This window comes from Lampetra planeri, chromosome 1 (assembly GCF_965212315.1).
Source record: "Lampetra planeri chromosome 1, kcLamPlan1.2.h2, whole genome shotgun sequence".
Taxonomy (NCBI): Eukaryota; Metazoa; Chordata; class Hyperoartia; order Petromyzontiformes; family Petromyzontidae; genus Lampetra; species Lampetra planeri.
This window is the reverse complement of record NC_136107.1, coordinates 35,211,976-35,227,866: the sequence shown is the minus strand read 5'-3', so window position 1 is coordinate 35,227,866 and position 15,891 is coordinate 35,211,976. Positions and strand designations below refer to the sequence as shown.

Sequence of the window (15,891 nt, the reverse complement as noted above, 5' to 3'; positions counted from 1 at the left end):
TTGCCGAGTTATTCGACTCTTCGCCCAAGTTGGGCAAGGCTTTCCCAGAACTACATCCAAGCAGGGCCTGCGCTCGAGGTTGGGTTGCTGCAAAAAATGTACTGAATGTGGAATTAAATAGTCATGCCACCAACAACGTCAGCTCCCCTCTGACGTAGGGAACTCATGACACGAGCCTGTGACGCAAGGTTGACTTGGAAGATTCAGGCCACAGCTCAAATTTGCGTTTAAGAAAATAATAACGTTCAACTTGCAACTTTGTGCCGCTGCACAGTAGTCGCTCGCACCCGATGACAGAGACAGAACAACTCAGAGGCGCAAGGAGGAACCACGGACGAGCGGGAAAGGTATTCAGGCTTTAAGCCAGTGCCAAAATACTCCAACATCCTACCAGGACTTGTCCTATTATGTTTATTTATCCTTGGATAACCGCGGAGATATTATGGTGGATAAGTGCAGGTAATAGTATCGGATTAAAGGTGTTTTCCTGTCTAACGTGGACGATCGATCTCTCTCTCCGTGCATTCCTCCTCTCTCGCTCTCTCTCCGCACGTGTCACAGGAACAGCAGATGTCATCGGCTGAGCTCCGTGGTGGCGGCGGAGGTGGTGGCACCATCGATCTGGACCACGACGCCCGGCCGCCCCGGGCACCGCCAAAGTCTTCGTCGAAGCACTCGGGCACGGCCAGGGCCCGAACCACCACGCCGGGCCTCACCGCCGCCAGTGCCCGGGAGCGCACGGCCACCGTCATGGCCTCCCCCCGCGGCACGCCACCGGCCTCCCCCAGGACCAGGGAGGGCGTGTCAGCGGTGGTGGCCGGGGTCTACCGGCCCAGTGACATGAGGCCGGCGAGTCCCGCGGTGGCACGGGCGACGCCGGTTCCTTCGCCAGCCGCTCCGGCCTACAACCCCTGCGCCCAGCTCGCACGCTCACCCTCCCCTGCCCAGGAGCCCCAGGAGCAGGCTGGCGATCAGGCGAGGAGGGAGGCTTCGCCCGCGTACCAGGCCCGAGTGCCAAGTAAGGAACTTTTGTTGCATTTGTTTGAGTATTTGTTCCCTTTTCTCTTTGTTCCCTTTTCTCTTGTGAAGATTCCCCACCGTGCTCTTGAGGTCTTCTTTCGCATTGCATTTGAGAATAAACAGACAAGTTTATAGCCGAACTGAATGTGTTGCGTTTGGTAAGTCGTAGATCTCGCCATGCACCTCCTTGCATGTAAGCATTCATTGGGCAATGGTCAGTGATGTGAGTGGAGATAGGGGCCACTAGACTCAAATATAGACCCACAGATCCACAAAGACTAGAAAAAGAGACCCATAGACTCGCAGAGTGAACTCCTGCTGTACAATTTGGTGTATAAGTGATGGATCGGACTTCACCACAATCACAATAATAATTCGCTACTTATGGAGGAGGTGCCTGCACCTGCCATCTGTGGTGTTATTTCCTTTCTCTGAGAAAGGATATACAGGTATCCCTCGATTTACGAATGTTGGGTTTAAGAAATGTAGCATTTACGCAATTATGGAAACTTTCCGATTAACGAAATCAAATTTCTGCGTTAACAAAATTTCACTACGGCACGCACCATGAGATCAAACAAGAAACACCCGTGAGGCCGCGTCATCCATCGCCGACAGTGTCACGGTGTCCCTAAAGGGCAACAGTAATGCTTCCACAACGCCTTTCCAGTCCATTCCAACAATGCAGATCTTTTGTTCAGTTCATTGAAAAGGTTCATTAATGTTGTTTTAAATTGATCATTATTCAATCGTTTAAATATTCAACTTCTGGCTTATTATTTTAGTTTTGCGAAAAGTCATAGTGGTATATATTTTTTAGGTTAGGAGTAGTTGTAATTACTGTCCGAAGCGCGTCTCTCATATTTCGGTTGAAATTAACGGGAAAAGCCGTTCCGATGTGCTGTCATGGGAGTGGAGATATTTTTTGGGCCGTTGACCCAGCTGAAACTAAACCCTGAGAAGTCGCTCACGATCCATTGTTTTATTTCTTCTTCTTTGAAAACCGCAGACAAACCGGGAGACTTTGCGCTGGAGTCAGCAAATGCCGCTTTCCCGGAGGCGCCGTTCCATGCCGAGGAGGCGTCGGCCACCATCGCCGCCCCGTCTCCCGGCGAGGCGCGGCTCCACCGGCCGTTTGACTCGGCGTCGCAGTCCCGTGCGCCTCTCGCCGGCGCCGCGCCGCCGGCCTCGCCCGCCTCGCCCACCTCTCCCACCGGCTCCAGCTCCGGCGCTGGCAGGAAAGACGATGGCGGCGACGCCGCCGCGATCGCCCTCGTCCGATCGCATGAGGGCGACAAAGAAATCGTTGCGGAGCCACGGAGAGGCGAGACGGCGGAAGAGGGGGAGGCGCGAGCGGCAGCGGCCGTGTCGTCTCGGGACGCGAGCCCGGCGCCGGCGCCGACGGCGACCGTTTTGCCACCTGCGTTGGTGAGCCGGCGAGACGCGGCCTCTCCGGAACTGGAGCAGCCGGGCAGTTGCGTGGCCGCGTGCGAAGCGGTCGCAGCGTCGGCGTCATCGGAATCGCTCGCCGCACAGCTCGGCGCTGGTGCCATTGCCGCCGCTGACGCCGCCGCCGCAAAACCGTCACCGGCGCCGTTGAATGAGCAGCGCAGAGCCAAGGACGGCCGAGTCGACCCGGGTGATGTCTTTAAGGGCCACGGCGGCGAGGATGATTGCGCGGTGGCGCCGGCGCCGGCGGTCGCTCTGCTAGTGCGGCCGCGCTGCCGCGACTTCCACGACAGCCCGCTGGCGCGTCTCGCTGAGTCGCTGTGCCTCGGCTTCGAGCCCGAGGACCCCATGAGCGGCCTCAACACGCTGGTGATGGTGTGTCTCGGCAAGACGGAACCGGTGCTGGTGCCGGAGCCGGAGGGGTTGGTGTGCGTGCCCGGCGCCGGCGCGCCTCTGCCATGGGACCGGCTCGCCGGGCTGCAGGGCATCTCGCTGCTCAGCGAGCTGGCGCTCATGCGCATGGATGGCAAGAGCGGCACGGGGCAGACCGGTGAGAGCGCGGGGGAGGGAAGCGGGGAGGCAGTGTGTGAGAGTGTGGAGTGGGAGTGTAACCGTCCATCTCTGTGTGCCTGCGTGTGTCTCTCGTTGTGTACGCTTGCTCATACAACCACGATTTGTCTATTCATCTGCCCATTTGTCCCTCTGTCTGAGTATCAATCCTTGTCTTCGCTTTTTGCGTCTATCTACACGTCTCTCCGCTTGTACGCCTGTGCATCTGCGCGTGCGTCTGCCGTTTCGTACGTACGTGTGCCTATTAATATATCGTCCCCGTGTGTGTCTGTCTATCTGTGTCCGGTCAGTGTCTGCCATCCATTTCCCCCCCTGTTTGTCCGTCCGTACGCCTGCTTGATCATTTGTCCACGTGTCCGAATGAACACAGACTCTCCGTCCCTCCAATTGTCCGTCTGTCCTGTTCTTCTACAATGGGCTGGAGGGGAGTCGAGGAGCGTTTGCTCTCAGACGATCCGATACGAACGAGACATTTGCACCCCCCGCTCCTGCTCCTCCTCTGTCTCGATCGCCAGTCTGCTGCCAGCCGGGCGATTCGTGCGGCATCACCGCCGCCGCCACCCCGGGGTCGCGACGTCGCGCCTCGGCCCTGCAGGTGCTGCTCGGCGTGGCCGGCGCGGAGCTGGCGCAGGCCGCGCGCGAGCGTGCCGCCCTCTCGGCGCTGACGCACGCGCGCGTCGTGCGGCAGTGGAACGACAAGCGCCGGAAGGTGGCGGCCTCTGCCTCCGCCGCCGCGGTGGCCCCGCCGTGCTGGTGCCCCCGCAAGGAGGAGCCGGTGAGTTTTGCTGGAGGGTGTCGGGGCGAACGCGCGATGGCAAACGCCGCCCCGTACAGCCTTTAACAGGCTGTTGGGGCGCAGTGCCGTCAGCGAGCGGGTAGATGGCCGCACCATGCCGGTTTGCCTGTGTCTCCACAATGCCGAATGTGAGTTGTTTTTGTTGTTGTTGTTGTTGTTGTTATCAATGTGTGTATGTGTTAGTCTATACGGATAACTGTAAATGTGCGTGTGGGTGACACTCAAAACTCTGTATCCATCCCCCCCCCCCCACTCCACTCCTGCCTGCAACCCCCCCTTCCTCCTGCCGCCCTCAACAGCCGTGCCCCCTAAGGGGGGGCCCTGAGCTGCTGGAGCCGCTGGAGCTGGAGCTGCGCGTGCGCTTGGCCGAGGTTCAGCGCCGCTACCGCGACAAACAGCGCGACGTCGCTCGGTTGCAGCGCCGCCGCGACTGGCGGTGAGTCTCCAGCACGACCGCCATTGCGTCATTGCGCCACCAATATCGCCAGCTCAGAGTTTTCGGCACCGTAGAAGCCATGCCATGACGCAGACATCACATGCAATGGAAGTGTCTTCAGCCCCACTCCGGGACCTGCTTGGCCCTGAGCCAGATTCAGACTTCTTCTTATGAGGTCAGCGACGCATCACAGTTTAGTTCTGGCGCGGCTCGGCAAGCAGAGCAGTGGAAAAACTATAAAACGCCCAAATGGCGAGGGACCAGCGCGTGCTCGGCTCGGATGTGCCAGTGGAAAAGGGCTGTTACAGGCTACAAGTGGGATCTCTGTGTGGTGTGTGAGTGTCTGTGTGTCTGTGTGCGCGTGCACGCATCTCCGTCAGGGATGAGAAGCTGCGTGGTAGTGTAGCGGTTAGCGCGCTACGAACCTGGTGGCCGGTGTTCGATTCCTGCTCACGGCCAACACCGGTGACGATTTATCTGAACCATTCCTGGGTCGACTCAGCCTCAAATGAGTACCTGGTGCGGTGTGTAAACATTGGCACTTGGGAGACAAAGCCGACCGGGCGTGGTGCTGGCCACCCACCCCCTCGCTTGCTGTGCCGGCCTTCATAGGTGCTCGCTAATATCACTTGCCCCAACAGTCTGTTAAGGCTATACGGGTGATCTTTGTTTGCACGCGCTCCTCTGTCAGGGATGAGAAGCGTCGTGGCTGCTGTGGGGCGCGGCGTGGGCCCGGACGGCCGAGGAAACGGCGCCAGGCATCGAGCGGTCCCCCCTCTCCTCTCCATCGGCTCTGCGACTCCTCGGGGGGAGACAAGTGAGTGGAGCAGGCTAGCATGCTAGCAAGTGGGTCGAGTGAATGGACACCATATATGTGTAAATTAAAAAAAGACGTAAATCATTAAAATACTTTGATGGGGTGTGCGCATTGTCCTCCCAAGTATTTAATTAGCTGGAGGGAAGCCAATGGGTGGCTGCCTGGGATTAATGTGTTTGCATACTTTAAAATAGTCCCTCTAGCGAATAGCAACACAACTTGATCTTACAGTTTCGTTTGTATTGGATGACATTTACGAGAACTGATTGCGCCACCCCTTAATAGATGGGATGGGCAGACAGACCGACAGACAGACATATGGATGGAATGATGGAACCTACGGACAGATGAAAGAAGAAGAATATTACAGATGGACGGACCGAGCTGTTGCACGAACAACTTTGGTTGTAAAGCACTCACAAACAAAGCCGGTGTTTCTGCCGCTCGATCCGCGATCGTCGTCCCAGGGCCTCCGGCAAAGCGGCGCCGGCGCAGTCGGAGGGCGGCGAGAGCCACGAAGACGGCGATGGCGGCGACGGCAATGACGACGGCGCCGCCGCCGCTTTGCCCCCTCGGCGGAAGAAACCGCGGCGCGGTGGTCGCTCCGACGCCGCCGGTGCCGGCAGGAGGCGGCGTAAGGAGCGAGAATCGGAGGGCGGCGGTGGCGGCGGCGGCGGTAGCGGCAGCGGCGGTGGCGGGAGGACGAAGGTGGTGGCAAGGAACCCGCAGGGGGCGGCCGGAAAAGCCGCTCGTGCCGAGGTAGGGACCGCGTCGTGGGCGAGAGGCGTTCGGGGGGAACCCAGTGCGGGAATCGAACTTGGCTCGCCATGTTCATGGCACACACTGCCGGTTCGCTGCAGAGATGCGTGCGGGTGGAGCCCTTGGGACACCCTGGTTATTACTGCTGGGATCCTGGGTGTGTTTGAACTGGTTCCTCCCGTGAGTCGATGATGTCGCAGTGGTGCATGGTTCGAATGTGGCAGGCCATCCTGGTTAATGCTGCGGGTGTATTACGCATTCAGTACGAGCCTTCTGCTTCACACTGGACATTCAAGATCACCGTGAGTGGGCCGTTGTTTTCCGGCGTCATGGTTCAAATTTGCCAAATTAGATTGAAATTACACTGCAAATTACTCGATTGCTTGTTGTGTTTAGTTTGTTGTCCTTCCACCGCACCTCCAATTGGCACGTTGTGCTACGTATAGTGCAAAAGAAGTTCAATATACATGCATACATACAGCTTACAGTTGAAATTATGCAAATCGCTAATTGGTCCACGCCCCCCCCCCCCATTCCGTGAAACACTTAGCAGGCCTCAGCGTGGCTTTCCTGGGAAAAACAAGGGAGCACGTTGCCAGGCCACTGTGCCACACGCCAGGGCTATATTTACTCGCTGAGTATTCATCGCCCCAGGTTGCCCGCAGACCGGAGTGGGTGGTGCGTGAAAGGGGAGGCGCAGCCCCGGCGAGGGGGTGAACTTTTGCCCTTTAAATCTGCGTCCAATCTAAGGGGCGCCCTGACCAAGTCGCGCTCGTTGCCATGAAATACCAGCCACGGCCAGCAATCCGTAGTTAATAATCATCATCATCGTCATCGTCAGAATAATCACGATGGTAATGATGATGATGAAGATAAATGAAACACATTTGTAAAAAAAAAAAACTTCAATGATACACTCAATTGTGTGTGGGGGGGGGGGTGTAGAGCAAGCGGCATGCAAGCAGATGGTTGAGAGTTGGCTGTGGTGGTTGTCTCTGGGGGATGATAAAATGAGCACCACCACTTTACTCGCCTCCGCCATGGGAACGTGGAATTGCCCCAGGGCCTGGAAAACGATGCCTCGTCGTGCCTCTTTAGGAGGAGCAGGAGGAGCATCGCTTCGGATTAGAAGTAAAATTCGACCTGGAAGAAGTAAAAATAAATAACCTAATGGAACCAACCTCCCAAGCGAGGCGAAATGAACGACCTTCTCTGCAAGTGACGGCTGCTGTTGTTTGCCGGGTCGCGCAGACGGAGGTTTCACAAATGAATAGGCAAAGCGAATGAATAGATTCATCTCCAACCGCACACCCAGCACCGGCACAAACAACAGCAGCGGTCGCGGGTAAAACACGGGGCGGCGTGGACGACGATGACGACGATGTGCGGCGGGATCGGCGTGCGGCAAGATCGGCGTACGTGGGGTGGGCGGCGATGGTGTGAGGGTTCGATCCCTAAATAGGGCACGCCTTTCTCCGTGTGGAGTTTCTATGCTGTCCCCCCCACCTGTTCTGCATGGGTTTACCAGTTTCCCTCCCATAGTGTTGAAGGGAAAAAAAACATTCCATGTAAATTGGTGTTGGCCAAAACTTCCCAATGCAGGAGGCCTCCTGAAAAACATTTGTATGGACTCTGGGTGATGATGACAGTGATGATTACGATGATGATAACAACATCGAATGATATTCATCATGAAGATGATGATGACAATAACGATGATGACGATGACTATGATGACAATGACCACGGTGATGATGATGCTGATGATCTATATTGATGACATGTCCTCTATCCGACAGAAGCTCGCGCAGCCCAAAAAGAGAACGAAAGCAAAAAGTGTCGACACGACGTCACCATTGCCGCGCAAACCCAAGGGCCAGACTCGCTCCCCGGCGCCACCCAGCACCGCGACGGCACCACCACCACCACCACCAACACCACAACCACCACTGCCGCCGCCGGCAACGTCCTCATCGTCATCTTCGGTACAACCACCATCCTCCTCCTCCTCGCCCAACTCCTCCTCCTCCTCGTCACTGCCGGCGCCTGGAAAGAACAAGAAGAAGAAGAATTTGAATGACGGAGGGAAGAGGGCGGCTCTGACTTCTGGAACTGTGAACTCTGCCCCGGGCGCGGTCGCCAAGACCTCGCCGGCGAAATCTGGCAAGAAGGAGCGCACGACCACCACCGGAGCCGGAGCCCGGGCGGGGGCGAAGGGGGTGGCAGCGGCGGCAGCCGGAGTGGACACTGGTGCCAGAGCCAGGGCGGACGTCGCACAGCCGGCCCCCGCCAGGCCCGATCCAGGTGAGCGACGCACGCTCACCTAATCGCTCGTGACTTGCTCACCTAATCGCTCGTGACTTGCTCACCCAATGTCTTTCCCGCATAGCCACCCGCCTACTCGCTCTCTCAACCACTCGCCCATTCGCCCACTCACCCACCCACTCACTCTCTCTCTCACCCACTCTCCTACGAAAACACCCACTCGCCCACTCACCCACTCGCATACTCACTCACCAACCCAATCGACACCTACCGACCCACTCGCCCACCCTCTCACCAACTCGCCCGCCCCGCAGGCAGTGCGTCCGACTACGAGCCCGTGACCGCGGATCGCTGGCCCTCCCTCTCCACTCCTGACTTCTCCTCGGTGGCCGCCTCCAAAAACCCCTCCGCCACGATGGGCGCGGCGGCTGGCGCTGCCGCAACGACGACGACGCCAAAGAAGAAGCCGGCTCCCGCGCCGGCGCCGTCGCCAAACCCGCCCCGCGCCACCGCCAAGAGCGGCGCGCGCCGGCCGGCGCCGGGCCCCACGCTGGCATCGGCGATGGCGTCGGCGTCGGCGGCGGCGGGAAGAGGCGGCGCGCGGGGCGGTGGCACAGGCACTGCGAAGGCGCGGTCGGGAGCGAGCGGTGACGCCGGCGGGAACGGCGGTGGGGCGCCCGGCGCCAAGGGTCACGCGAGGGCGGTGCGCATCGTCTACCCGGCGCGCTTCCCCGACGACAGCGACGACAGCAATGATGATGATGATGACGACGACGACGATGATGATGATGATGACGACGATGATGATGATGAAGAAGAGGACGATGAGGACGTGAGCTCGGTGGAATTTTACGAACGAGGTGGGTGCGGTTTTGTTGAGAGAGTGGCTTAAGTTGCTGAGTGGGTGGGTGAGCGAGTGGGTGGGTGGGTGAGCATGTGGGTGAGTGGATAAGTGGGTGGGTGAGCGGGGCCAGTGAGTGGGTGAGCAGAGTGCAGTGCATACATATATACATTGTTGTACTGTACTTCTGTCACCCCATGTCTATGCTCCACGCCTTCACCAACTCGTTCAGTGTGATGAAGTATGGTCACATAACGACCTTCACAGTGTTGGAGAGACAGCATAGGTTGTGTATTGTTGATATTCAATGTCTGGTTAAGGATGGCTTCCTGCTCAAATGAGCCATGAATCGGGGGTGGAAATTCCACATGGCTATGGAATGGGCCTGCCTGTGCAGGTCGGGCTGATTTTACTTCGCCGGCGTAGAGAGATGGCACGTTTTGGAGACCTGTCTCAATTATCTACATGGAAAAAAAATGCAATTAGCAAAGCTAATTTCTGTTGCTACTGCTGCTACGTCGTGGCTGCCTGCTATTGGATTCAACTGCCGCCCCTGATGGGCGGACGCGTGCGTTCACGTGGGGCTTATTCCAAGCTAAGCCTTTGTGTGTGCGTGTGTGGTGCTGGTGGTGATGGTGTGCAGAAAAATAACAGCAGCTGTAGGTAGCAGCAGCACAGAGGCCGACCTGGAGACTCCCCAAAGGTCGGGGGAGGTGGGTGGGGGGTGTTTGGGGGTGGGTGGGGAGTTCACTCCCAAAATTCTAAGCTATTTAAAAGGAGGCCCTAGAATAATATAAAAAAAAATTCTACGTATACTCACTGGATAAAATACGATTTTTTTTTATAGTTTCAAAGAAGTGGTAGGGGCAATCGCCCCTATTACCCAGCCCTCCACTCCCCCACCTCCCCTCGCCCTAGGATACATCATTGGGAAAATTGAAAAAGAAAATAAAAATTCACGTCGGCTGCTTTAGTTCGGATTACGGGGCTTAGCAAAGGACCCGCGCGCACGCACCTTGTTTGGTTAAACAAACCCACGTCGGACCTGGCTGTAATGAGGCCCCTCTGTTTTGAAAGCTGTCAAGGGAAGTATGAACACTTAATCTGCCACCGGGCCGGATTGTTACTGAATTACCTATTTACCTGGGGTTGGGTTTCTCGTGGCTTTGCCCCCTGGCTGCTACGGCCGTTCCCTGCCTTGGCTACCGATCGCTCGCTCTCTGACTCGGCAATATTCGCGATCCGTGTTTGTGAATAGGGGGGCGGGGTGGGGCTGTGTGGGGAGCGGTGTCGCGTGGTCACGTTCGATTCGCCGGCCACGGCCGACTTGGTGGCCACCAGCGCTGAGACCATCAACTTTCTACGCTTGAGAAAGCAGGGATGGTCGATGCCCAGGTTCACACAAAGGGATCTAATGCCAGGATCTGATTAACACCCAGGATTCAGACTCAGGATCTCAAGCCCAGGTTCACACCCAGGATCTGGGCATTTGTAAGCACGTGATATAAGCTAAAACTCAACTAGTTATATTTTAACCAGGTAAGGCCCACTGAGCTGTATAGGTCTTTTTCAGAAGCGAAATGGCCCCAAATGATAGCTCAATTTAGTGGCGTATCACTCGGGAATTTACAGCAGCCAAATACTCTAAACCCGTGATGTTGATTCTCAACATGGAGGGAAAAACCGCAAGGACCCGGAGAAAATTCCACGCGACCATGGGGAAACGTGCAAACTCCAAATATAGAGCACACATCAGGGTCGGGATCTAACCCAAGACCTGCTGTATACCAGGCGAAGTAGTTAACATCTCCCCACCATGGTGATTATACGGCTCAGGACACATAGTTGTGAATGTAAATATTCGTCGGGTTTTTTTTGTTAAAACCGTGGCGGTCTTGTCTCTCGATTGCCGACAAACTGCCGTAATTGCCGGGAGGGCCATTCGCTGTGTTTTGGCTGTTCCGTCAAGGCCTGAAGCCAGAACATGAAACTGGTTATGAGCCCACACACACACAACGCCCGTGTGCCTTTAAGAGAAACAATGAATGGGCGAGCGGAGACGGTGGAAGCCGTTGCCTACGTGGCGTGTGTTTGTCTGCGTGTGGAGTGGAGCGGGAGTGGAGCGGTCCGCTTGGCCGGGCATGGTGCTGGACAGCCACCGCCTCGTGTGCCGTTCCGGCCTTCATAGGTGCTCGCTAACAGCACTTGCCCCCGAGGCTATACGGCGGGATCTTTGCCTTTGTACTTGCACGCACGCGTGGAGTTTGAAGCCACGACACCGCGCCGTGCAGTGCTCACTGTTTGGCAGGTGAAGACCCGGAGCTCGAATATGAGCCGCTGATTTTTTTGGGCAGTCAGCCAGTGGGGGCGGCGGGTGGGTGGGGCGGAGGGGGGGGCAATGGGCGGTGGGGGGCTGTGAGTGGGGGGCAGGCAGTGGGGGTGGGGGGTGAGGTTGGGGGGGGGGGTGCCTGTCAAACACCCAAGCGCCACTCGCTCCTTCGCTATAAATTTTAAAACGAGCCCCATTACGGGCGCGCGGAGCGGAGCGGAGCGCGGGGGCTCGGAGGGAGCGCGCTAGCGCCGGGGAGGTACCGCTCGACTTGACCGCGGTCCAGCTTTTACCCTTCCCTTCCCCCACTCCTCCCCCCTCCACTCTCTTCTCGAGTCCACCCATCGCGGACCCAGAGAATGAATCTCAATGCTCTTGTCAGCTGCATAAATAGAGGGGCTCAAATTGATTGAATGAGCATCGCTGTTAGTGGCACTTATATTGGAATGGCATATTTTCCACGCCCCCCTCCCTCCTCTCCTCCCTGCAACCAACTTATTTCCCCCCTCCCCTCCCCTCCCTCCTCTTCCCATAACTCCCCACCCCCCATATTTGGGTGGTCATGTATTTTCTGGAGCTCAGCCCCAGAAAGCTTTGGCTGATATGAAGCCCTGCCTACAGACGAGACCAGTCCACACTTTTTTGAGCCTCCTTCTCCTAGCGAGCCAGACTTATGGCTCCAGCCAGACGTGTCCACCCACCGGGAAGGGAGCGTGGAACGGATGGAGATTAGCCCGCGCCTCGCTGGTTTGCGGCCGCGTTGGAGTTGGTGATGGCGTTCAACGTTTGCGCCGGTGGTGCCGCCTTTACAATTGGGGGGTTAACATCGGACGTTTTTTGTTGTTGTTGGGCTCGTGGTTGGCATCGCAGGTGTGGTTGGGTTGCAGTTGAGAGTTGGCACCGGAGCTGAAATTGGCACTGCGGTTGGCACGAGTGTTAGGCTGCGTTGTGGTCAGGCGGTATCATCGCGGCTGGCATTGGCTTTGTGGCCGGCGTTCGCCGATGTTTCTTACTGAATTCCAAGATGATTTTCTCTGCCCGCGTGCGCGCGTGCGGGGGCTTTACACTCTCATCGGGCGCTCAGCCCAGTGGGGGCGGTGGGGAGGACGGGAGGGTGGGGCGGAGGGTTAAGGTGGTAAAAAAAAGAGGAAATAAAATGCGGCGCGAGTGACTGCGTGCCGCTAATGTGCGACATCAATTAGGAGCGCAGCCTCTGTGCTCAGAAATGTCCTCAAACCATCAGGCGATGTGAACGCGGGAAATGGTAATGGTGGCGCTCTCATTAGGAGACGCTCGTTATTACGCGACCAAATGCTTGAGTGCGGCGCGCGTGTGTGTATGTGTGCGTGTTTGTCTGCGTGCGTGTATGTGTGCGTGTGTGTATGTGTGCGTGTTTGTCTACGTGTGTGTATGTGTGCGTGTATGTGTGCGTGTTTGTCTACGTGCGTGTATGTGTGCGTGTTTGTCTGCGTGCGTGTATGTGTGCGTGTTTGTCTGCGTGCGTGTATGTGTGCGTGTTTGTCTACGTGTGTGTATGTGTGCGTGTTTGTCTGCGTGCGTGTATGTGTGCGTGTGTGTATGTGTGCGTGTTTGTCTACGTGTGTGTATGTGTGCGTGTATGTGTGCGTGTTTGTCTACGTGCGTGTATGTGTGCGTGTATGTGTGCGTGTTTGTCTACGTGTGTGTATGTGTGCGTGTATGTGTGCGTGTTTGTCTACGTGTGTGTATGTGTGCGTGTATGTGTGCGTGTTTGTCTGCGTGTGTGTATGTGTGCGTGTTTGTCTACGTGTGTGTATGTGTGCGTGTATGTGTGCGTGTTTGTCTGCGTGTGTGTATGTGTGCGTGTTTGTCTGCGTGTGTGCGTGTGTGTATGTGTGTGTGTGTATGGGGAGCGGTAGTGGTGCGGTTAGCGCGCTGCGATATGAACCTGGCGACCCGAGTTCGATTCCCGCTCACGGCCAAAACCAGTGACAATTATCTGAACCGGTCCTGGCCCTCCCCTAGGTCGACTCAGCCTCAAATGAGTACCTGGTGAGGTGTGTAAACATCACCACTAGGGAGACAAAAGCGGTCGGGCGTGGGCTGGCCACTCACCCCCTCGTGTGCCGTGCTGGCCTTCATAGGTGCTCGCTAACAGCACTTGCCCCTACAGTCTGTTCAGGCTATACGGGGGATCTTTATCTTTGTGTGTATGTGTGCGTGTTTGTCTGTGTGTATGTGTGCGTGTGGCGGGGAGCGGCAGCGTAGCGGTAAGCGCACCGCGCTACGAACACGGCGACGCGAGTTCAATTCCCGATCACGGCCGGCACCGGTGGTGATTGTATGAACCGGTCGTGGGTTGCCGCTAGGTTGACTCAGCCTCAAATGAGTACCTGGTTGCGGTGCGTAGTAAACATCGCCGCGAGGGAGACAAAGGCGGCCGGGCGTAGTGCTGGCCTCCCACCCACCCCCTCGTGTGCCGTGCCGGCCTTCGTATGCGCTCGCTAACAGCACTTGCTCAACAATCTGTTAAAGGCTATGCAGGGAATCTTTGTCTTGTTTATGTATGCTTGTGTTTGTGTGTTTGCGCTGTGCAGGGATTAAGTGTGCCTCTGTGGCTGTGGTTGTTTTTTGGGGGATAATGATGCATTTAAAATGCATTTTAAAAGAAACTGCTGCATTCGAACGTACACGTAATTACATGATAATATTCATTCTGGGGGTGAAAAACATGAACCCGTGGAAAACACGCACGCGAAACAAATGCCACTGGCTTTGCATCAAGCCACGAACACAGGCAGCGGTAATTTTAGACGCCTCTTAAATCGCGACAGCTTCCCCGTGACGTTTTGGCGAACGCAGTGAAAGATCGGTCGGAACGGTGGCGCAGTGGTTAGCGCACCGCCTACCCGGCTTGGATTCCCGGCCTCGGGTGAAAAAAGCAAAACCCATCAGTGGTGGGTAGTATCAATCGCTTTTGTTGGTTCTTCCCTTGTGCAACTCGGGCTATAAAAGCACATCGGTACTGTGGAGACAAAGGTGGGTCCAGGTGTGCGTGGTGGTGACAAGGGTCCTTTTCTTCCTAACAGCACTTGCCCCAACCATTTCTAAAAGGCAGTCGTCTATATGTTGGGCGTTCGATTTGGCGCGTGTCAATGTGTGTCCACGTGTGTGAGATGCGAGGAGCGGGCGTGCAACGGTCATCGCGCAGCGCTACGAACACGGCCACCCGAGTTCGATTTCCGCTCACGGTCCAACGCCGGCGACGGTTATATCTGAACCGGTCAAATGAGTACCTGGCGCGATGTTTCGGTCGAGGAGTGGTGCTGGCCACCCACCCCAGCTGCTCGCTGACAGCACTTGCTCCAGCAGTGCGTTGAGGCTATACGGGGGATCTTTGTCTGTGGCACAATGGGCAGCGCACCGCGCTTACAGGTCCAACACCTTGGCTTTGATTCCTCAGTGGCACCTGAACCCGCCATGGGCCTGCCCCTAGGTCTGTTCAGCCTTCAATGAGCAGCTGTTTGCGAGAATGCAAATTAACATAGCAGCACTGTGGAAAATAAATGTTGAGGCCGGGTGATGTTACCCGCAGCCTGTCGTACGCCATACCCGCCCTTGATCGGCTCTCGCTAACAACACGTGCCTCGCCCCACCACCCACCATGCTATTCAAGCGGCACCAGGGAATCTTTGTCTTCGTGTCGTATCATCACGCGGCTAAATTTAAACACGTGTGCCGCTCGTGTATACACACCTGATTCCAAATCGCGGCGCGGGCTGGCTGCCTGCCAGATGCGGCGGCAGTAATGGCAGGAGAGAGCGAGAGGGAGCGGGCGAGAGAGGGGGGAGAAGGCGAAATCGTGAGCTGGTTTGTAAGGCGGCGTGTGTGACGTGTACTCGGGCGGGGGCTGGTGGTGGTGGTGGTGGCGGCGATCGGGGGTGGCTGGGTGCGAGGAAGGGGGTGGTGGGGCTGATGGGGTGAGCGGTGGGTGGTGCAGAGAGAGAGGGTGGGGAGATGTGTGCTATTGTGCGTCATAAGTGTGGTGATTCCGTTCGTTGGGAAGTGTCTCTCTCTCTCTCGCTCATTCTCGCTCGTGTTTTGGATTTCTGCCAGCGCGGCGCGCTCGGGAGAGAGCGGACGAACGCGCGGACGCACGCACGCACGCGCGCGCGCGCATCCACACAGACACACTCTCACACACACACACTCTCACACACACACACTCTTACACACACACTCTTACACACACACACTCACGCACACACTCTCACTCACACACTCTCACGTGCCGCGCACATTCTCGTCCGCATAACCTCACACACAACGTCATAAAACACGCAACACATTCTCGCCAACGTGTTGAGTTTTAATTAAATCAGTTGATGTATGATGATGACGATGGTGATGATGGTGGTGAAAATCACGATGATGACGATCGATGTATGTTGAACTTCTTTCGCACCGTACTTAGCCAACCGTGCTAATTGGATGTGTGGGGGGAAAGACAACACGCTATAAATAATGATGACGATGATGATCGTCATCGTACAATGGAAACTGATACGAACAATGGTAGCCGTGAGACATCAGCTTCCCATCAACGAGGTGCAAATTATAAAAAAAAATT

General features: G+C 56.5%; 1 protein-coding gene across 1 annotated transcript in view; it reads left to right on the top strand.

Moving 5' to 3' along the window:
- LOC144717738 (uncharacterized) overlaps nt 1–15,891 on the top strand; it is a 109,866-nt gene that overhangs the window by 87,007 nt on the left and 6,968 nt on the right. Inside the window, exons 11-18 of the mRNA XM_078593386.1 lie at nt 562–1,018; nt 2,030–3,019; nt 3,555–3,814; nt 4,135–4,271; nt 4,963–5,088; nt 5,556–5,847; nt 7,647–8,151; nt 8,427–8,861. Of these exons, the coding sequence (XP_078449512.1) occupies nt 562–1,018; nt 2,030–3,019; nt 3,555–3,814; nt 4,135–4,271; nt 4,963–5,088; nt 5,556–5,847; nt 7,647–8,151; nt 8,427–8,861 (3,202 nt within the window). The remainder of the gene's footprint in view (nt 1–561; nt 1,019–2,029; nt 3,020–3,554; nt 3,815–4,134; nt 4,272–4,962; nt 5,089–5,555; nt 5,848–7,646; nt 8,152–8,426; nt 8,862–15,891) is intronic.